Genomic DNA, 24,359 nt, shown 5'->3' on the forward strand with positions numbered 1-24,359 from the left:
GACATAACAGAGATATAGACAACACAGATAGTGATGACATAAAGCATAGAGACATAACAGAGATATAGACAACACAGATAGTGATGACATAAAGCATAGAGACATAACAGAGATATAGACAACACAGATAGTGACGACATAAAGCATAGAGACATAACAGAGATATAGACAACACAGATAGTGATGACATAAAGCATAGAGACATAACAGAGATATAGACAACACAGATAGTGATGACATAAAGCATAGAGACATAACAGAGATATAGACAACACAGATAGTGACGACATAAAGCATAGAGACATAACAGAGATATAGACAACACAGATAGTGACGACATAAAGCATAGAGACATAACAGAGATATAGACAACACAGATAGTGACGACATAAAGCATAGAGACATAACAGAGATATAGACAACACAGATAGTGACGACATAAAGCATAGAGACATAACAGAGATATAGACAACACAGATAGTGACGACATAAAGCATAGAGACATAACAGAGATATAGACAACACAGATAGTGAAGACATAAAGCATAGAGACATAACAGAGATATAGACAACACAGATAGTGACAACATAAAGCATAGAGACATAACAGAGATATAGACAACACAGATAGTGACGACATAAAGCATAGAGACATAACAGAGATATAGACAACACAGATAGTGAAGACATAAAGCATAGAGACATAACAGAGATATAGACAACACAGATAGTGATGACATAAAGCATAGAGACATAACAGAGATATAGACAACACAGATAGTGACGACATAAAGCATAGAGACATAACAGAGATATAGACAACACAGATAGTGACGACATAAAGCATAGAGACATAACAGAGATATAGACAACACAGATAGTGATGACATAAAGCATAGAGACATAACAGAGATATAGACAACACAGATAGTGATGACATAAAGCATAGAGACATAACAGAGATATAGACAACACAGATAGTGACGACATAAAGCATAGAGACATAACAGAGATATAGACAACACAGATAGTGATGACATAAAGCATAGAGACATAACAGAGATATAGACAACACAGATAGTGATGACATAAAGCATAGAGACATAACAGAGATATAGACAACACAGATAGTGACGACATAAAGCATAGAGACATAACAGAGATATAGACAACACAGATAGTGACGACATAAAGCATAGAGACATAACAGAGATATAGACAACACAGATAGTGACGACATAAAGCATAGAGACATAACAGAGATATAGACAACACAGATAGTGACGACATAAAGCATAGAGACATAACAGAGATATAGACAACACAGATAGTGACGACATAAAGCATAGAGACATAACAGAGATATAGACAACACAGATAGTGACGACATAAAGCATAGAGACATAACAGAGATATAGACAACACAGATAGTGACGACATAAAGCATAGAGACATAACAGAGATATAGACAACACAGATAGTGACGACATAAAGCATAGAGACATAACAGAGATATAGACAACACAGATAGTGACGACATAAAGCATAGAGACATAACAGAGATATAGACAACACAGATAGTGACGACATAAAGCATAGAGACATAACAGAGATATAGACAACACAGATAGTGACGACATAAAGCATAGAGACATAACAGAGATATAGACAACACAGATAGTGACGACATAAAGCATAGAGACATAACAGAGATATAGACAACACAGATAGTGACGACATAAAGCATAGAGACATAACAGAGATATAGACAACACAGATAGTGATGACATAAAGCATAGAGACATAACAGAGATATAGACAACACAGATAGTGACGACATAAAGCATAGAGACATAACAGAGATATAGACAACACAGATAGTGACGACATAAAGCATAGAGACATAACAGAGATATAGACAACACAGATAGTGACGACATAAAGCATAGAGACATAACAGGATGCGAACACACACAAACTCACAGGTATGGCGTCATGATGGAAGCCTATCCTGATTGGTTCAGACAGATCAGTGATGGTCTTGTTCTCCACGGTGATTCCCACCACATTGTCCACAATCCTGAAGTCTCCACGACTCTCCTGGGACAGATACACAGTAACACACACACACACACACACACACACACACACACACACACACACACACACACACACACACACACACACACACACACACACACAATATTAGACATCATCTTCACCTGTCCTCCATAGCATACATCAGAGATGGGGGACTTGGACTCGAGTCGCACTAAAGTCGCACCCACAGTGACTTGAGACTCTTCCTGAAAAGACGTGAGACTTGACTTAAGGCTTAATGTCCACCAGCTCTGGAACAGATGCGGTACGGCTGAGAACAGACCCACACTCATGTCATCTGTCAGACGCATGCGGGATCCGACAAAAATAGAACAGGTGCGTAATTTTTCCGTACCGCATGTATCACATCAATTAACATGGGCGAGAGTCGATCCGGCAGTTTTAGCGTAGACGCAACACATCTGGGGCCGGTTGCACCAAGTGGTCTTAACTATGCCTGGTCGTAACTCCTACGTCGGTCTTAGTTAAGACCAGTCTTTAGAGTGGATTTATGCCTGTTGCACCAACACGGCTTACGTCTGGTCTTAACTACGCCGGTCGTAGCAATGCGAATGTGAATTGCCAGGGAATGGACCCTGATTGGATGATGTTGCAAAAATGTGCCTCGCGACCTGCTTGGAGCGTCACTGTGCCACTACGCTCTATCAGCCGCTACTGTAAGTGCATCACTACACCCTCCCTCCTCCCACCCTCCCTCGCTCCAGGGGAAAAAGCCAGACAGACAGTCTGAATGAAATTGAATGTAACGTTCCCAATTCTATGTATTAAATTCTAAAAAATTAACGGCAACATTTGGGAAGGCTAAGCCACACAACTAGTTCGTTATAATCTAACATCATGCTTCGATGGCTGTGTTACGACGGTGACGGTGACGATGACGATGACGGTAAGGACTCAAAAAGGTCTCCGCTGATAAGACACGGAGATCTCTGTTACAGGCAGGCTCTACGCCTCCTCCTGACCAGGCGTAAGAGTTGCGCCTGGTCATAGTGAAAAGAAGGCTTAAGCCGTCTTGGTGCAACCGGCGTAGCTGTTAGGTCGTAAAGTTACGACCAACTTAGCTTAAGACCAGTGTAAGACCAGTTGGTGCAACTGGCCCCTGGTGTACATCGCCTGTTAGACTCGAGATTTGGGAGAATCTATTATTTTTTGGTCCATTAACATTAAGGAAACGTCTGCTAATGAGAATTTCAACTAATCAATGCTGATATTGTAATTGCTAATAGATAAGGAGTGAGGATAATACAGTACGTGCTTTGATTTCCCCAGTTTTAGCTACGCAGTGTTCTAAGCAGACCGGATGGCATCCAGGAGATGATAGAACGTTCATCCTTAAGAGACTTGAGACTTGCACAAAATGACTTCTAAGTATCTCTGGCGTACAGTTGGCTTCTTCACATTCCATACAGGAACAAAAGCTATTTTAAGGATTTTAGTATTCTTGGAAGGAGAGACGGTGCATCGATTGAAAGTCTAAGCTTGGATCAGGATTGTGTGACTGTGCCTGAGTTCATATTGACTCGTCTCCTCCAGACAGCCTGTGTTGACTGAGGGTAAACAGACACCCTTTTTACACACAGAGCCCGCAATGGCCCTGCTAGGGAGGCCCGCAAATAAGCCACTTCCTGTCACAGTCATGGATCGCCTTGCTTTTTGATATTTATTTAAGCTTTTGATGCTTTTTGTTATTTCATGTCAAGACATTTTCCCTATTTCTGTGACGGCCGTAACGACAAATCTATACTCCTATAATATTCCTATAGTGCCCAGACAGCACTTAAGTGAAAATATCGTGGTATTTTCGTCTTTTTTTCGTCTGTAGGCTAGTAGCCTATCACTAGGTTATAATAGTCTATTATTCCTATAAGGAATTATAGATTTGTTAGCATATTTATTTAGTATATTTATCTCAAATGTATAGAGCTGAACAGTCACGTGACATATTTTGCCCCGGAAGTGAGTTTCCCATTCATTTTCTCCATAGACATTTAGAAAAATCCATATAAACTCCGGAAAACAAAATGACACTCCATGTACATCTTTGTGACTTTTGGGCTCGAGTCTCACCTGGAACAGGGAGGTGTTTTTGAAGAAAGTGCACACCACTTTGGCAGGCTTCCCAACAGCCAGGCCCAGAGCGGGGGGCAGGTACACCGAGGGGGTGGAGTCTGGAGAGGCCTGCACAACACAACACACAACACAACACAACACAACACAACACAACACAACACACAACACAACACAACACAACACAACACAACACAACACAACACACAACACAACATAGACACACAGGCAAGAGATTCAAATATGGACAGAAGCAGAGAGGCAATGGAAGGATAGGCTAAAGAAGGAAATCCATTCACTTTCAAGTCAGTCAACTCGAAATGTAATGGCTCATTTCCACCGCAGGTAGTAGCGCGATCCCGCTCCGCTCGACTCGATAAATTGTCTCATCCCACCGGTTTAAACTGTCCCAGCCCGGGTTGTATTGGGGTCGAGCCGTGCTACTTTTCGTACCTGCTTCGTCGAGGTTCTATTCTGTCAACCCGGGTTCATACGGTGACGTGAAAACATTGTAGACGACTGATTGGCCAGGCAGAATCGTGTTTACTCTATCTACTGACTGTCAATGCGCTGCATACCAGTTTAGTGGGCTTACATTCTCTTCTGTTATGTTATTTCCATCAGTCTGTGTTGCTGCCTTCGCCTCATTTCTCATTTTTTTCTCATTTATTCGGATCCCCATTAGCTTCCACAACAGTGGTTGCTAGTCTTCCTGGGGTCCACATAAAATATACATTACAATACATTTACATACAAATACAAATACATAAAAACATGACATTTACAATACACATACAAGCATCATAAAAGTTTAAAAAAATAGTAATACACATTACATTAAAGGAGGTTATCAATTCAGATTATTGAATTGAGGCACAACAAGCATGGCTGATCATTCCTGTTGCCTCTGGTGAAATAAAGTCGTGGCGGTGCTTTCAATTGTTTTCAGAGTGAAAAAAGTCCGCTGCTCAGCAAGCTCCTGTCGTTAGTTGAGCTGCAGCGCTCCGCTAGGCCGCAGCGGGTGTTTGGTGAAGCCGCGGTCTTGCCTGGTGAGAGGCCGCTCACTCTGTTGCGCCTCTTCCGTCCGCGCGCAGCGCAGCGCATGCCTGAGTTTGACTAACTACAAAGTGATATCCATTCTCCTGGCCGATTGTCAGATTCGCCCATGTACACTGTAGGTCATTTAGAGGCACCAGTATTTCAGTTTAAAAGTTCTGTGGATGGATTTAATGGTAACGTTATGTTATAGCCTACTATGCGGGGGCGGGGGTGGGTGGGGGCAGATGATCTGCGGTGGAAGCAAAACGTCCATCGAGCCGAAACGATTAGAGCCGAGTGGGGACGAGCTGTGCAGGGCTGTTAAATGTGGTGGAATTGAGCCATCAGTTTAAGCTGCGTTTATACAACGGTTCCTACGTAAAACAGGAAACACTTTTGTTGCAGTTTGGCCTTTTCGATTCATGAGACAACATGATGATGATAACAATCCTCACTTTGGATAAAAGAGGTCGGTGGTTCGATTCCCGGCTCCTCCAGTCTGCATGTCGGAGTGTCCTCGGGAAAGACACTGAACCCCAAATTGCTCCCGTTGGTGTGGCAGCACCCTGCGTGGTAACCTGCCGCCATCGGTGTGTGAATGGGTGAATGTACCTACTGACTGTAAAGCACTTTGGATAAAAGCGCTATATAAATGCAGGCCATTTACCATTTACCAATTTTCTCAAAAACATAGTTTGGAAACAGTCATAAAGACATAAAGGGGTGTATCTCACTCAATCTTTGGAGGACAAAGATAATTTTAATATCACCAGAAAGCTTACATTCTCCTCTTTCCAACAGAGTATAAAACTCAAAATGCGTTTCGGTGTGACTGATTTTGTCAGCGCAAGCAACGCAGGGTTGAATGTCCCAACGAAGAGACACAGATGTGTTGAAAGTGTCACGTCCTGTGTGAGGGTGTGGTGTGCAGTAGAGAGCGATGCTGTCTCAAGCTTCTCTACACACTTGTAATCAGTACATATGATGCTAGCAGAGTGATATTTATGTCTGGCTTATTTACAAAGGTGGCAACATTTTCAGCGGCAGGAAACAACCTGTCAACCTCCACCCTCCCTCTCGTATTTGCCAGTAAAGTGCTGCTCTCATTCAGTCTCGTGTGGCGAACGTAACACCTATTTTATCATCTAAATCACCACTAGCCTAGACTTACATGCAAATGACTAGAGTGCTCATTGCTCACTGTATATAAAGTAAAGCCCTGATTAAAACAAAGAAGGAATAACGCCCAGTCTAGAGGAGAAGAGACAACAACCTGCTCTGACTTTGTATGCTTCAAATCTATGACCTTCCTACGTGCGTAAACACACCATTCAAGACCCATCGCTTGGGCTTTTAAACTATTCCTCCTCAGGGGGAAAGGCTATGGGCTTTTTACAATGGGGAATTCAGTTCCATGCATGAAATGCTGTAGGTCTGTGGTTAATCAAAAGTTTATGGGAGTGGTCATTTGTGTTCAGCAGGATCATCTTCCAAAACGTGCGCCACTTTTATGACTTTTGAAACGTAAATGCGTTTGTTTTTTTTACGCGATTTTCAGAAAAATATTTCAAAAGTCATAAATCCCCATTCTAAAAGCCCATAGCCTTTTCCCCTGATGGTCCAACATGGCGGTGATTTCTGGTTAAGCCTACAAAGATAAATGGTCCCTGCGCTGCTCTATTAACTCTATTAAGCAGTCAACGTGGAGCGATGAGTGAACATTGGTATTTAGTTTGAGATCTATTTGCACCCGAACCCTTTAAATCAGACTCCTGTCCCAACTATACAATCATTACTGAAATAATGCTTGTTTAAAGATGCAATATGTAACCTTTAGCATGATCATTATATTATTATAGCATTAAAATGTCTAAAAACGAGTAGACCTATGTTATATATATTCTTTAGTTATGCACTTACATTATACCAAATGTTTTCAAAAGTGCTCAAAATCCATAATCTTATTATATCCATAATAACACGGAGCGTTTGAGAGCAACTCACTTTTTGTTGATGATGTCATCATCACAGAGCGCCAGCTGTTACTTGAATCTCCGGTCAATTCTACACTATTTTCTTACTTTTTCAAGTCACATCACTGTCAGTTTTTACATATTGGTTGTTTTTAACTCTATCTTTTGACTGGATGAATGATTTTAGTCATCGGAGGTCTGGATCTTATTAGTTAAGGTTAGTTACGTTAGAGAAAGAGAGTAAACGGCTCGCCTTGTGGATATCCTGTATTCACTGAACTCCAATGGAAAGAAATGGTGAGTTTTAACAAACCGTTCATTTTGTGTGTTTTTTTGTTGTTTATGTTTAAGAATGAATCACTTTGATGAATGCTCGGTTTTGCAACTCTATGTGAGAACATGTGGTTTTATTTGCATGTTGGAGCATCGTTCCACAGTAGCAGGAGGAAAAGCTCACTAACAATAAGCCTACTTACTTACCCACATCAATCATTTATTTAAATTCCTGCTTGTGTGTGTGTGTGTGTGTGTGTGTGTGTGTGTGTGTGTGTGTGTGTGTGTGTGTGTGTGTGTGTGTGTGTGTGTGTGTCTTACAGGCAAAACGACATCGTAGCCTGCGAAATCCTCTTTCATCTCCACCACAGAGCTGAGAGCACAGGGCAGCTCCACGCTCCCTACAGCCTGGGACTTCATCACTGCCTGCTCGATCCTGCACGCACGTACATGCACACGCACACGTACACACACACACACGTACACACACACACACGTACACACACACACACGCACGCACGCACGCACACACACACACACACACACACACACACACACACACACACACACGCACACACACACACACACACACACACGCACACACCATGTTAAGAACCGCAGTGCAAGGTGGTCACTATAAAGCAAGCATGGTTATTGTTGCAGTCCCCACCCAGTCATACTGCAAAGTTGAACTTCCTGTTTGCAATCAACGCTCTGCTTTTCACTTGTGACACCTTATACAAAGCTTCACAGCAGCAGATACTACAGAGTACAGAGTCATTAAGTCAACAGCAGATACTACAGAGTACAGAGTCATTAAGTCAACAGCAGATACTACAGAGTACAGAGTCATTAAGTCAACAGAAGATACTACAGAGTACAGAGTCATTAAGTCAGCAGCAGATACTACAGAGTACAGAGTCATTAAGTCAGCAACAGATACTACAGAGTACAGATTCATTAAGTCAGCAGCAGATACTACAGAGTACAGAGTCATTAAGTCAACAGAAGATACTACAGAGTACAGAGTCATTAAGTCAACAGAAGATACTACAGAGTACAGAGTCATTAAGTCAACAGAAGATACTACAGAGTACAGAGTCATTAAGTCAACAGAAGATACTACAGAGTACAGAGTCATTAAGTCAACAGCAGATACTACAGAGTACAGAGTCATTAAGTCAACAGCAGATACTACAGAGTACAGAGTCATTAAGTCAACAGCAGATACTACAGAGTACAGAGTCATTAAGTCAACAGCAGATACTACAGAGTACAGAGTCATTAAGTCAACAGAAGATACTACAGAGTACAGAGTCATTAAGTCAGCAGAAGATACTACAGAGTACAGAGTCATTAAGTCAACAGCAGATACTACAGAGTACAGAGTCATTAAGTCAACAGCAGATACTACAGAGTACAGAGTCATTAAGTCAGCAGCAGATACTACAGAGTACAGAGTCATTAAGTCAACAGAAGATACTACAGAGTACAGAGTCATTAAGTCAACAGAAGATACTACAGAGTACAGAGTCATTAAGTCAACAGAAGATACTACAGAGTACAGAGTCATTAAGTCAACAGCAGATACTACAGAGTACAGTACAGAGTCATTAAGTCAACAGAAGATACTACAGAGTACAGAGTCATTAAGTCAACAGCAGATACTACAGAGTACAGAGTCATTAAGTCAGCAGCAGATACTACAGAGTACAGAGTCATTAAGTCAGCAGCAGATACTACAGAGTACAGAGTCATTAAGTCAACAGAAGATACTACAGAGTACAGAGTCATTAAGTCAACAGAAGATACTACAGAGTACAGAGTCATTAAGTCAACAGCAGATACTACAGAGTACAGAGTCATTAAGTCAACAGCAGATACTACAGAGTACAGAGTCATTAAGTCAGCAGCAGATACTACAGAGTACAGAGTCATTAAGTCAACAGCAGATACTACAGAGTACAGAGTCATTAAGTCAACAGAAGATACTACAGAGTACAGAGTCATTAAGTCAACAGCAGATACTACAGAGTACAGAGTCATTAAGTCAACAGAAGATACTACAGAGTACAGAGTCATTAAGTCAACAGAAGATACTACAGAGTACAGAGTCATTAAGTCAGCAGCAGATACTACAGAGTACAGAGTCATTAAGTCAACAGAAGATACTACAGAGTACAGAGTCATTAAGTCAACAGCAGATACTACAGAGTACAGAGTCATTAAGTCAACAGAAGATACTACAGAGTACAGAATCATTAAGTCAACAGAAGATACTACAGAGTACAGAGTCATTAAGTCAACAGCAGATACTACAGAGTACAGAGTCATTAAGTCAACAGCAGATACTACAGAGTACAGAGTCATTAAGTCAACAGCAGATACTACAGAGTACAGAGTCATTAAGTCAACAGAAGATACTACAGAGTACAGAGTCATTAAGTCAACAGCAGATACTACACAGTACAGAGTCATTAAGTCAGCAGCAGATACTACAGAGTACAAAGTAGGGGTGCACCGATCGATCGGCACGCAATCTGTATCGGCCGATTTTGACCTCAAATATGTGATCTGCTGCTGCAGATATTACTTTATTGTCGCCGATTGCATAGCCGATCATGCTGCACGTGAGAAACATGAGGCAGCCCATTTTCATGTCTTCAATGTCTATCGTTTAACTTTCATATTGTGCTCTAACGTTTATATCATTGTGTTGCAAAGCACACGCTTTGCTTTCGTCAGTGTACTCCCCTCCACACACCACACCAGACTGTCAACACACCCCTTGCGTCTTTGAATCACACACATCAGCTGGTGATTAGAGCAGACTCAGCAGACAGAAGTTACCTCCAGTCCTCCCGCCTACCGAGGCATTTGCATGCTGTTAAGTCCGTGTTTGATCCATATTTGCGTGTATCCTCCTAACGTTAATAGCTCCGGTTAGCTTTAGCCACTTTAGCTTAATCGATAAAATAGTTAACTTGGGTCGAAGTTATTTTTCTTGTGTAACAGGGAAATCCCGGAAAATGGAGTATTTTTGTTGAGTGAACTGAACTGCATTGAACTGGTAACATGGAAATCCTGAGGTGGAGTAATTTTTGTTCTTTTATAAACTGAACTGAGGGAACTGGACTACTACTAGCCATTTAGTTCAACACAGTCTTGTGCTCCAATTATCTCACACACAAAAAAATCATGTTGGCGGTTTCCTTTAGCCTACAAAATATAAAATATTGATGTAGAAAAAAAAAAAAGTAAAATGGAAACTGTTCTAAAATAGACTGCTATAGCTGCTTACAAAATAAATAAATAAATATATATATATATATATATCGGTGATCGGTAATCGGTGATCGGTCGATGATCGGTTGGGCAGACATTTCTCATAGGTGATCGGCAATCGGTGATCGGTGGCAAAAAACGTGATCGGTGCACCCCTAGTCATTAAGGCAACAGCAGATACTACAGAGTACAGAGTCATTAAGTCAACAGCAACAGGATGTTGACAAAAACAGCCAACCACGCCGCATTTAAGCACCTGGTGTTGACACACGTGAGAAGAAGGGAGAGGAACTTACATGTTGACTTGTGCAGATCCCTGAGCGGCTTCATCGCAGAACTTCTCTTCTGCAAGATGCAAGAGCAAAGGTTTGATATAAGATCGTATCTCAAACGTAAAACCTGACACAAAAGAACATGTTTGCAATGCAATGCTTCCATGATCTAGTTATCCATCCATTCATCCATCCTTCCTTACTGCAGTTGATTCTGTCTGCATAAAACTTGTAGGCCGTCCGTGTGTTGGAGATGACTTCGTCGCTCCGGATGAAATGGTTGCCGATGCCGTAGGTTCCTTCAGGCGCGTTGCCTTCAGCAGACAGGTCAGTGCAGCAGGACTCCTGCAGTCCTGCAGTGTGGCACAGGGTGTGGTTCTGTCCTCCAACCTACACCACAGCATCAGGAACACAACTAAACACATCAAAATATTATCCCTTCCACCAGGAATGCAAACAACCTATCTTCACTGTTTGTTCTCACGTAGTCTCGCTCGCCAGACTTCCCTCCCTGCCGGGAGAGAAGTCTGGCTGCATGCAAACAGGCTGCTGGTACAAGCTCTGCCATTGGTGCTGACCATTTCAGTTGACGACCATTTATGGATTTCCTCTTCGCTCCCTCCATGACAAATCTGTCTATCTCAAATGCCTCTGCCGCTGTGAAACCACAACATCAACAATGCTAGCTCGTTGCTACACGCTGAAAACGATTGGATCTGGATTGTGCAATAAAGCAGGCCTGCTTGGTACTTTCGGTGGATGGTTGTAAAGCTAAACACAGCCCCCCCCACTCCCCCCCACTATACCAGAGTGGAGGTATTAGCAGCCAGACTCTCCCCTGTTCAAGGAAGAGAGTCTGGCAAGTGAGACTAGTTCTCACGGTACATGCAACTTTCTATTCCATGGTAACATTATATGAATATTATGTGTATTCATGTAGCACAACAAAATTTCACTTTCATAGTAGTCATCCTCTCATATTGAGCTAGCTTAGAAACGGCAGGGGAAAAAATTAACTTTTTTTCCCACCAATGCCAACACTGTTCATGTATTGGGATACTGAAATATGAAGATGCACATAAACACCTTACAGTGTAACCAGAGTAGTACTTTATCTGATATAATAATACTAATACTAATACTACAAATAATAATAATAATTTCTAGATACTCAAATTGCCTCACATATCAGGGGGCGGGGACTCCACTCATCCACCACCGATGTGTAGCACCCACCTGGGTGATGCACGGCAGCCAGTTTGTGCCAGCTCACCACACAACAGCTACCATGGTGGAGAGTATATCGTGGTAACGACCTTGCGAATGGCGTCCGTGAGGTCACAGTGACCTTGACCTTTGATCACCAAAATCTAATCAGTTCATGCTTACGTCCAAGTCGATGTTTGAGCCAAATTGGAAGAAATTCCGTGAAGGCGTTCCTGAGATATCGCGTTAACAAACTTGGGAATGGCGTTCGTGAGGTCACAGTGACCTTGAACTTTGAACTTTGACCACCAAAATCGAATCAGTTCATCCTTGATTCCAAGTCGACGTTTGAGGCAAATTTGGTGAAATTCCGTCAATATCAGATGAGATATCGCGTTAACGAACATCGGACGGACGGACAACCCGAATCCATAATGCTTTCGCCGGCGGAGGCATACAGATTTGCAAATAATAATCAAATATCAAGACTATCCGGTGCTGGTTCCATATACGATGCTGCTTTACCTCCACCAGCAACAAGTCCAGCAATGGTTCCCAGTACAGACAGAAGAGACTCTGTCCTCCTGAAACACTCTTCAGTGGGATCACTTTGGACTGGACACAGCGGGCCGTGATCCGCCCCTCCACAGACAGAGAGCTCTCATTGGCCGAGATCGAGATCTCGTCACAGCCTGTGGAAAGGTTGTAGTTCAGCTTCAGGGAGTGGTTGGTGCCATGGTGCCAGGTGCCACAAAACGTCCAGTCCCGGTCGTTTTCACTTGAAGCTGGAGAGGAGAGACAGGCAGAGATTTACATTGGTAACAGGTGGAATGGTCCATGTTCATTCTCAATAAGAGAGGTGACTGCTTGGTGGTCCGTTTGTCCGCACGATATCTCAAAAAGTTCTGATTTGCACGAAACATTGTAGAAAAGTGTCATGGGCCAACTTAGAACTGATCACGCCCACTGGTCAAAAGGGGGCGTGATGTGTGTTGGTGTTCATGACAATTGGCTAAAAGCGGGCGGTGGGGGAGGGGATTTCAAAATACAGGGTGGCAGAGGCAGTAGGGTGTGCTGCCCCTGCAATCCTACAAATAAAAAATGTGCATATGTGACCTGCTTGGACAAAATCAGTCACATGTAGCACAGGCCCGTTTGTGTGGAAATGTCATTTTATAGGATTGATTTTGGGTTTTCATCAGATTTTAGTAAAATAAAGCATTGGCTTTCCTGCTGTGTAACGATTTATTGTGAAATGACAAACAGAACTAGCTTACTTTGTCCAACTTTCAGGGTGTTTTTCTCAAGACATAAAGGGATGTATCTCACTCAATCTTTGGAGTACAAAGATGATTTTGATATTAACAGAAAGTTTACATTCTCCTCCTTCAAATATAGTATATAAAACTCAAATGTGTTTCGGGGCCACATGTGGTCGCAGCTATTGCGAATTCACACTTGTTTTTGTTTGTTTGTTTTTGTTTTGTTTTGATCAAGTTTTTTTCTGATTCCCCCTCGGTTTCTCCCCAATTGTACTTGGCCAACTCCCCCTGCAGTCCCAGTTGTTGCTCCACCACCTCTGTTGATCTGGGGATCCAACACCCCCCCCCCCCCCCACAAATATCCATTAAGTGAAGATGACATCTTTATCAGTGTGATTGTCTTACCAGAGGTGAAGACGATGATGAAGACAAACACAGTCTTCAGTGCTGTCAGTCTGGGCTCCATTGGTCTGGTCTGGTGCCAACTGTCCAGCCTGAGAACAACAGAGGGAGGGAAATTAAGATACAAACCAGGAACAAATCTGTAGTTTATCTGTGCGTTGCTAGGGAAAAATATGTTGTTTATCTGTGCGTTGCTAGGAACAAATCTCTAGTTTATCTGTGCGTTGCTAGGGACAAATCTGTTGTTTATCTGTGGGTTGCTAGGGACAAATCTGTAGTTTATCTGTGGGTTGCTAGGGAAGAATGGCCAGAAGTAAAAGAATGCCCACTAAAGACACTGGCTGGAGAGAAAGCAGTGAAAAGCATGGTGTGTGGTGCCTGCCTGTGTACATGTGCCACTTTTAAACCCATAAAAGGCTCATTTTGAATCAAACACAAACATATCCGTTACATTCTTTCCAAGTGTGCGCACACAAAACTCCTGTCTAGACGCAGGCAGCACAGGTTTGATATTTGAGATATATATAAGAGAAAAACACAAGAAAGAAAAGCGTAGATAGTCTTCTGATCCAGACGCCTGCATCTCTATCTCTACTCTCTTATCAAAGAATACAAATGAGCTCCAGCTCAAAATACACACGGGCCGTTCTGTGCTCTTATCAATGAAACCAGTCTTCCTCTTTAACTGACATACAAGAAGCATGCTCGCACACGCACACACACGCACATGCACGCACACGCACACACACACACACACGCACACACACAGACACGCACACAAACACATGCACGACGCACACACACGCACGCACACATGCACGCACGCACACGGGCACACACACACATGCACGACGCACACACACACGCACGCACACACACACACACACACACACACGCACGCACACACACATGCTCGCATGCGCGCACGCACACACACACTTCACTCTTTCCGTCTTCCTATAGCGAGTGGATTTTTCAAGTCCCAAGGAAACACTAACGTAGCTGAAATTGACTGTTACAATATGAATTGAATGCAGTAACATTACTAAATAGAATAGTGTCTGTTTACAGTCATGTGTAAACACTTGTGACTGCTACTGTATCACCACTGTATCACTTGGACACAACAACACATTCACATTAGAATTATAAATGATTTCCCCAATTCAGACTAAAGCTGCACACTCATCCCAGACATGTCATCACAACAAGACCTGTCAGCTCCATTGCAATTTCAAGCAGAACTGGGCTCTTCACCTCATGTAGAAGAGACAGTCTGGCTTGAGAGACTAACAGGAAGTGTAGAAAAGGGTCCATAATGGCCCACCGTCAGGCCTGTTCTTGGGGCAGTCGACGCCCACGAGCCGGCGCGCCAACGACGTAATGATGATGACATCATCAACGATGACAATGACGATGTCATAGCATAGAGTTCACCTGTGAGGTCATCGGCGATGTCAGACATAACACCGATGATGTCATAGCTCCCTGGACGTTGTGACATCACCAATGACGTGATGTCATACACCAAAACGCGGGGATATAAACAAGGTGTTCTGTGACGCTATAGAGATTCCTTCTACTTCCATACTTCTTCAGGTATTCTTACTCCCTACTACCCTTCATAATGTCAACCATTAGCACCAAATCCGGACCCGAGCTGAATCCTGGCTATCTTACAACCAGCCAGGCCCTGGTGACCGACTGACTGCCTTACACCCAGCCAGGTCACGAGTGGTATTTCAACCGCGTCCCAGGACCGACATCTCGGTCCCTATCTCCATCCCTGTGATTCTGACCGATCACAGCCCGTGAGCCCTCATCCACGATCCAGCACCCTTCACGAGGCAAGCCCCAAAGCTTCGCTACAGGAAGTGTAAACACAATCAGAATCGATGGTGTTCACACTTCCTGTGGCAGAGCTTATGCTTCCACTAGCTTTGACCAGAGAGACGATCTGTGGTTTGAGCAGGTCAAACAGGAACAGGAAGTCGTAATCTAGTAAGACCAGAGCAATCTAGTAAAGCTGTGTTCACACCGAGATATTCATTTTTCTCCCTGTCGCTCCATTCAACCCTTTGGAATCGCTCTGTCGCTGTGTTTAAATCGCTCGTCAACGACGGGCACAATTCTGAGGTCGGTCGGGGAGCGTAATGCACAGGACATACTCCAGGAAGGCAGCGCAAGGCGGAGCTCCGCAAACCCGGGAGCGCACTCCACCGCTCGGGCCGAGGTGTTCGTACTCAGAGCTCGGAGAGAGGGAGAGACTATTTGTGCACTATTGGCAGCACCTGTGTTGGATGGTGATGGCCCGCTGATAGATGGGGGCGAGGTGCAGCGAGCTTGAGAAACGAGAGAGATCTTCACTGTCAAGAAACAAGCAGCACACAGCTCTAACGTTAGACAGGATGAAAACACAAACAACACAACTGTGTTTTCGCCCGAAGCAAGAATGAATAAATACTCCGGGGTTACGGCAGCCAATCAGTGTTGAGCAGCAAGAGACTGTTGCCAGCGAAATTTCGCTCGAGTTGGGATATTTCATCTCGGGCGACGACCGAATTTTCGCCCTATCGCGAATATACGCTCAATCGCTCGTTTGCATTGACTTTGTATGTAAAATCGATGCCAGCGAAAAACTTGAATAGGTCGGTGTGAACGCACCTTAAGAGAGTGGCGCCAGCGGAGGTCCAAAATGCGTGACTCATGTAGCCAATGAACAGCCAGGAAGGAGTCACATGCTACGTTTGAATGTATAAAATAAAGCTGATAATATTCACCTTATGTTCCAACACAGGGGTCAGCCAGTTACTTCCTATTGTGTTGACACTTCCTGTGACAGTACAGTACTAGTGAGCAGGTAAAACAGAACACTTCCTGTGACAGTACAGTACTAGTGAGCAGGTAAAACAGAACACTTCCTGTGACAGTACAGTACTAGTGAGCAGGTAAAACAGAACACTTCCTGTGACAGTACAGTACTAGTGAGCAGGTAAAACAGAACACTTCCTGTGACAGTACAGTACTAGTGAGCAGGTAAAACAGAACACTTCCTGTGACAGTACAGTACTAGTGAGCAGGTAAAACAGAACACTTCCTGTGACAGTACAGTACTAGTGAGCAGGTAAAACAGAACACTTCCTGTGACAGTACAGTACTAGTGAGCAGGTAAAACAGAACACTTCCTGTGACAGCACAGTACTAGTGAGCAGGTAAAACAGAACACTTCCTGTGACAGTACAGTACTAGTGAGCAGGTAAAACAGAACACTTCCTGTGACAGTACAGTACTAGTGAGCAGGTAAAACAGAACACTTCCTGTGACAGTACAGTACTAGTGAGCAGGTAAAACAGAACACTTCCTGTGACAGTACAGTACTAGTGAGCAGGTAAAACAGAACACTTCCTGTGACAGTACAGTACTAGTGAGCAGGTAAAACAGAACACTTCCTGTGACAGTACAGTACTAATGAGCAGGTAAAACAGAACACTTCCTGTGACAGTACAGTACTAATGAGCAGGTAAAACAGAACACTTCCTGTGACAGTACAGTACTAGTGAGCAGGTAAAACAGAACACTTCCTGTGACAGTACAGTACTAGTGAGCAGGTAAAACAGAACACTTCCTGTGACAGTACAGTACTAGTGAGCAGGTAAAACAGAACACTTCCTGTGACAGTACAGTACTAGTGAGCAGGTAAAACAGAACACTTCCTGTGACAGTACAGTACTAGTGAGCAGGTAAAACAGACGCTGTTTTGAACAGGAAGTCATAACACACCTGGATCAAGTGGGCGGGGCTACATAAGGTGAATACTGGAGGAGAAACCATTGTTACACATTCTCTAATCTCTAGTCAGGCAGCAGCCAGCCGTAGATATCTACGTCTGTTTAACGACCGCCCTCCAAGACCAAAACAAAATGGTGACAGACATATGAATTGACTGGATCAAGTGGGCGGGGCTACATAAGGTGAATACAATTGGATTATTTAACCATGTGACCCTTTCAAAGTACATCACAAACGCTCTATTTTGCTGCAACTCGACAGCGCTGCTTAATCCAGAACCTTTGTTATTTCGAATCCCACATAGGTTACGCCAAACCCCACATAGGTTGCGCTAAAACCACCACCGCAAAGCGTCCTCCTGTACTTGGTCAGTCGGCAGGAAAGTATCGCGGGACTTCACGAGACTTGGTGACCGAGATCACGTTTGAGGTAATTTGATCCCTGTGGGACTCCAGGAAACAGCCTTTGGCGAAATATCACTGTGGTGCTTCTTGAGGGATCAGATTCTGACGATATTTGGCGAAAACGGGAATAAAAATAGCTATTTAGATGCAGGAAAGACAGGCTCACACTTGGCCCCAAGTCAGCTCCATTTTACAACTGACTTGGACGCTATTGATGTCAAAACAACGCTAGGACGGCCAGAAACGCCGCGGAGATCGCCTGGTGAGTGGCCAAATCATAATTAATGCCAGGAGATGGATCCAGGTTAAAAAAAAACGAAATTCTCCTTTAATTGTGGGAACTTTTGTGAGGTAAAAAACTGGTCCATTGGAGTGAATGAAGATGTTGCAACTCTTCTATTCTACGGCTCTGCTCTGGCCGGGGCTACATAAGGTGAATACAGTAAGTTATGAAAAGGGGAAACAGAACATTGGTGGTTGTCCTCAAGACAATGACACAAGACAGACAGGAACCTGTTGAACCACAGACAGACAGAGAGACAGAGAGACAGACAGACAGACAGACAGACAGACAGACAGACAGACAGACAGACAGACAGACATACAGACAGACAGACAGACAGAGAGACAGACAGAAAGACAGACAGAAAGAAAGACAGACAGACAGACAGACAGAGAGACAAACAGACAGAGAGACAGACAGAAAGACAGACAGACAGAAAGACAGACAGACAGACAGACAGACAGACAGACAGACAGACAGAGAGACAAACAGACAGAGAGACAGACAGAAAGACAGACAGACAGAAAGACAGACAGACAGACAGACAGACAGACAGACTGAGGGGAGAGAGAGAAAGAAAGAGATACAGAAAGAGATCAGACTACACAGCCCGGAGGGTCGGTGTAGTCAGTGGGTTGACTATTTTTAACTATGTACCCTGGAACGCACACCTGAAACTCAAGAAGGACCTAAGCCTTGGCCAAGACCACAGCCATTACAGACAGATACACACACACACACACGCATGCACACGCACACACACACACACGCACACTTCGTTAATGTCTCTGGCAAAGTGGGGGAAGGGATTTCGAAACAGTGGAAAGCAACAATTTAATGTGATGAATTTACACAGTGAATTAATTAATAATTTTGTTGTATGCCATCATCATCACCATCATCACCCTCATCATCCTCATCATCGTTGTCATCCTCACAATCATCAACCTCATCATCGCCATCATCGTCATCATCATCACCCTCATCATCACCCTCATCATCATCACCCTCATCATCACAATCATCACCACCATCATCACCATCGTCATCCTCATCATCATCATCATCACCCTCATTCTCACTACCACCACCAACAGCAGCAGCAAATGAAGAGAACAAAGACACTGGGTGATCTTTCATATTCAGGTCACATATCTCACCTTCTTTTCCAGGCTTTTGAAATCAAAGTTAAACAACCATTCCAGTTTTTGGTCATGTGACCACCAAAATATTTCAGGGTTTTTCCGAGGAATTAACAATATTTCTCTGAGGTCATCATAATTTGTGCAATATAAGAGAAAATGGGACTTTCCACTTCCCCCAAATCACACAGTTCACCTCCGGTTCTCCACATTTTTGAATCGCCCAGTCTCAAAGGCCAGAGGAAGAATACCAGCTCTCAGCTGTGCAACTATTAAGATCTTGGACTTATTGATAAAAATAAATATGAGATGTAACATAATAATGTAGTTCAGGACCAAATTTACACTATGTTTGAGATTCACATAATGTCCTTAATTTATGTTTTTGACAGGACATATTCAAGCCATTTTCTTAAAATTGTAATCAAAGTTTGCTCATAAAATGCTCATAATAAAAAATAGTTGTACTTGGTCAAACCAAGCCATTCAGCTATTAGAATCAGGAGAGACCATAGAACATCTCACTCTGACCAAAAAATAAAATAAAATAAAATAAAATAAAATAAAATAAAATAAAATAAAATAAAATAAAATAAAATAAAATAAAATAAAATAAAATAAAAATAAAAATAAAAATGAAATAAAATAGGGAATTAAGTTTTGGAATGAGTAAAATGATAATTGTTGTACTTTAGTATGAAAGCTCCTTTCACATAGAACTGAAAAGCACCAATAGGATGGCTTGCCAGCTTGTGTCTGTGTGAAAGGGACTTCAGTGTAACACCTTATGTACCTATTAAAAGAAACATGCTATATTGGCATTGTTGCTTCCGAGACTGCTTACAGTTACAGTAAAGTCATGGGAATTAGATGAAACTGCAAGGCATATCTGCCACATGACTTGGTTGGTTTGCGGTTTTTAGCACTTCCTCTTTTTTTCATCGTTCAAGTGACAATAAAGCATTTTTTTTTAGGAGGGGGGGGTGAGGGGGAGGAGACGTGTGACAGGTGTGATCGTGTTAGGAGGGGGGGGTGAGGGGGAGGAGACGTGTGACAGGTGTGATCGTGTTAGGAGGGGGGGGTGAGGGGGAGGAGACGTGTGACAGGTGTGATCGTGTTGGTGGTTTCTGCTGAACAGAAAGTGCTTTGTTCACACTGACACTAACTGACAAAGGGAGACAGAAAGGAGACTTCGTGTCAAGTATGCCGCAGGGCCATAGGGTTATCTCAGCTAGCATCGGCCTATCGTATCAAACCTGCTGCTGTAACTGTGCATTCTTCCAACTGACGGCAACTGTGCAATTAGGTTAACGGTACTTAATAATAATGGTAGCCTTCACAAGTGCATCTCATTTTATAGGTGTCAAATCCTGAGTTTGACTAATTGGATTGAAGGATTTCTCGGTGCAACTTTGCAAAGTCATCCTACGGGACGGATTGGACCCTCTGGAGGGCCGGTTCTGGCCCCCGGGCCATATGTCTGACACCCCTGAAGTAGAGCCTATGTGTAGACGGTTTTCACAGAATTGCATTGCTAGGGAACAGTTAGGAACCTATCTTATGTCCTGTCAGTTATTGTACTAGCAAACACTGTAACAGGAAGTAAGCAGGTGGGGGGGGGGCAATTTAAAATGTTTATGTTGTCGAGTTAAAACCGTCTATATAGGCCATATTGTGACTAGCATTTTCGTTTACTTCCGTTCCCACGGCAGGGGCACTACACACTTTTTTCTCCATAAAAGAGATCTATAGGTAGAAAGTACAAATAAAAAAGTTCTACTCGTGTTATCCTGCAGTATTTTTATAATCAGTGGTCAAAGACGGCACTATTTCTTACTAGGCGTACTAATCTGTGCAAGGGGAGTGGTGTGGTTTTGGTCACGTGGACCAATCGCGTAGCCGCTTTACTCCCTTGCCGTAATAACATTAGAGCCATGGCGACCACCAGTTCAAGCAGCGAAGAGGGGAAAAAGAAACCAAAACAGCGGAAAAAAGTGCGTAAAAGCCGGGAATCAAAGGACTCCAAACGATGCTATATGCACTTTTTGTCAGTACAGAATGAGGACGTGCAGGATTTTACCCAGACAAGGTGGGACACTTACAGGTCTGTCGTCAAACAGTGGCTTTGTCTGGACGGCGATAGTAAAGTTATCGCTGAAACTTTTAAACATTGCGTGGACGTGGATTTTGACCATGTTGCCGAGGACGCTGGATTTCACGCGACATGTTACCGTCGCTTTATTTGTAAAAGACGTTTGGGTTTGGCTGAGAAACGCTGCACACAGATGGTGCAGGGGGAAGAAGAAGAAGAACCAGATGCAGCCGCAGCCTCGGACAGCATCGGCCCCGACGGAGCCACGTCTGAAACCCCCCGAAAGAAACTTCGGTCTCGGACAGGTTTGCCCGTCCGTTCTGCTGGCCCTGTCCTTCCAGCCATCTGCATCATTTGTAAAAAGGTGGACAAATATATTACTGTTGGTGGAAAACGGAAGAAGGATCAACTTTCACAAGCAGAGACAGTGTCTGCAGGTAAGCGACCCCCCCCTCTCTCTCTCTATCTCACACACACACACACACACACACACACACACACACACACACACACACACACGGGACTGAAAAACATGGAACAAGGAAGTGTGCAGATAGACAGGCAGAAAAGGCGGTGGTCTTGTGATGTAGTTGATTTATATATTACGGTATATTATATTACTTATCATTGATAAAAAAAAATGTGTATCTACAGAACAGAGACTGAAACACCAACTGTTGATTGATTCACTACTTTATTAGCTAACCCTAACCCAGGAATGCATGGAGGTCAAGGGGGCAGGTCACAAGTGCCAGCTGGCCCATTGTTCACTGTGTTATTTACAGCCCCCAAACCAACACACACACACACACACACACACACACACACACACACACACACACACACACACACACACACACACACACACACACACACACACACACACACACACACACAGAGAGAGGGAGCATTTTCTTTTATTGCCTTGATCTCCTTGCCCCCCCCCACCTCTTTTTTCTTGTAATAACAATACAATGGATAAAAGATACAAAAACAAATGTCACCCACTTTTTTTTTATTATAAAATGTGTGATTTGACAGTAAAGCTGATTATAACTTTTTTTTGTTTTCAGGCGAGTTGCGGAAGGCTGCTGAGAAGAAGGAAGACTCTAGCGTTCTTTTGCATATCAAAGACAAAGACTGTGTGTCTCTGGAAGTGCGTTACCACAGGTCCTGTTACAGAGAATACACAAGGTCCTTGTCAAAGTCTACGGCAACACATACTGCAACCACAGATGAAGTGTGAGTTATTACATTGCATTAACACTGCACATTTCAAAAGTAAGGCTTTGACCTACAACAAATACTATTTTGTCTGTCTTTAGATACAATGTTGACAGCAGACCTCTTTGCACATGTCAAGTATTTTTTTGTCTGCGTGTGTGTGTTTTCAGAAATGAACAACCCTTTGCTGCCAGCTACAAGATATTCTGCGAACGAGTCATCCGTCAAAGGATTATCGATAAACAAGAAATCCTGAAAATGAACCAACTAAGGAAGAAGTTCATAGACATCGTTAAGAAGAATGAGGATATTGATGCTTCAGACTACAGGTAACTGTGTCCTTGACAGTTCAGTAAACAAAAAAGAACCTCTTTCATACTGAAAAGTTTCCATTTTATTGATTTATTCGCTCACAAGAAAGGCTGACAGTATGTTTAAATGTATTTGTTTCTCATTGTGAAAAAAATCCCTTTATTTATACATTTGTGCTCGTCTTTTTCTATATTTTCATTTTGCAGGCAGGATAAACTGAAAAAGCGGTTGGCCCGTGATTTCCCCCAGCTGGTGTTTCACAGCCCTGCAACGCGCAACATCTCCGAACTGGTTTTTGTTGAAACATTATCAGCAGATACACTGTTAGACAGGCTACCGCATCCATCAGACACGACAACAACTGAGTCAACCGAGGTAAGCCAAGCTGAAAGTGACAATGAACACACATCTGGACAAACTACAGAGCACACAAGGACACTGTACAGTGCAGGACTGATATTGAAGAGACTTGTGAATGAAACTCCCGGGATGAAATGCCCCTGGCCTCCCACAGCAGAGGATTTTAATGTTTCTGACGCAAAATCTGTTGTGCCAGTTGAACTATTCAATGTGATTTCCTGGATTATAGGTGCAACAGAGGAACCAACACTAGACCATTATGTTGATATTCCTGAAGATGTGAACCTAAAAGTTTTATCTGTTTGTCAAGACATTGTGTATCTTGCTTCTAAAGGTCGGAAGCAGACGCCTAAGTCACTGTGTCTTGGTCTAACTGTTCGCCATTTAACAGGTTCAGCCAATGTTCTGTCACTACTGAACAGATTAGGACACTGTGCTTCATGGAACACAGTTGTCAGTCTAGACACTAGCCTAGCGTCACTACAACTTCTAGAGGGCAGAGACAAAATCCCTAAGGGGTTCTCAAAGAAGGCACCAACCATACTGGTGTGGGATAACATCGATTTTGGGGAGGAGACACTGTCAGGTCGTGGAACTACTCACCATACAAATGGCATTATGGTACAAAGTTCTGTTGTTGAAACAATGTCTAGACCAGACAGACAGCCACTGCCGAAGTCAGTTTACACATTCAAAGCACCTCCTAGCATCCCGCTACAACACTATCCACAGACTAAAAGACAAGGGCCACAGAACTTGCTTCAGGATGAAAGTGTTCCATTGCAGGTGGAAACGTACAGGTTGAACACTGTGTCTGCTGCCAAAACAGAACTGGCATATGTTTTAGTGAAGAA

The 24,359-nt window shown here is 43.1% G+C and overlaps 1 protein-coding gene across 1 annotated transcript in view; it reads right to left on the bottom strand.

The window, feature by feature from the left end:
• The window catches only part of LOC310771243 (adhesion G-protein coupled receptor G1-like), a gene marked incomplete at its 5' end in the record, with an annotated part of 37,871 nt that extends 16,159 nt beyond the window's left edge, over window positions 1-21,712 (bottom strand). The window contains 9 exons of the mRNA XM_083663897.1: window positions 1,984-2,100; window positions 4,189-4,299; window positions 7,794-7,908; window positions 11,054-11,102; window positions 11,233-11,419; window positions 12,761-13,020; window positions 13,903-13,991; window positions 16,191-16,241; window positions 21,573-21,712. Of these exons, the coding sequence (XP_083520023.1) occupies window positions 1,984-2,100; window positions 4,189-4,299; window positions 7,794-7,908; window positions 11,054-11,102; window positions 11,233-11,419; window positions 12,761-13,020; window positions 13,903-13,991; window positions 16,191-16,241; window positions 21,573-21,712 (1,119 nt within the window). The remainder of the gene's footprint in view (window positions 1-1,983; window positions 2,101-4,188; window positions 4,300-7,793; window positions 7,909-11,053; window positions 11,103-11,232; window positions 11,420-12,760; window positions 13,021-13,902; window positions 13,992-16,190; window positions 16,242-21,572) is intronic.
• Window positions 21,713-24,359: the final 2,647 nt, after the last annotated feature.

This window comes from Poromitra crassiceps, assembly GCF_964638095.1.
Source record: "Poromitra crassiceps genome assembly, contig: HAP1_SCAFFOLD_463, whole genome shotgun sequence".
In the NCBI taxonomy this organism is placed as follows: domain Eukaryota; kingdom Metazoa; phylum Chordata; class Actinopteri; order Beryciformes; family Melamphaidae; genus Poromitra; species Poromitra crassiceps.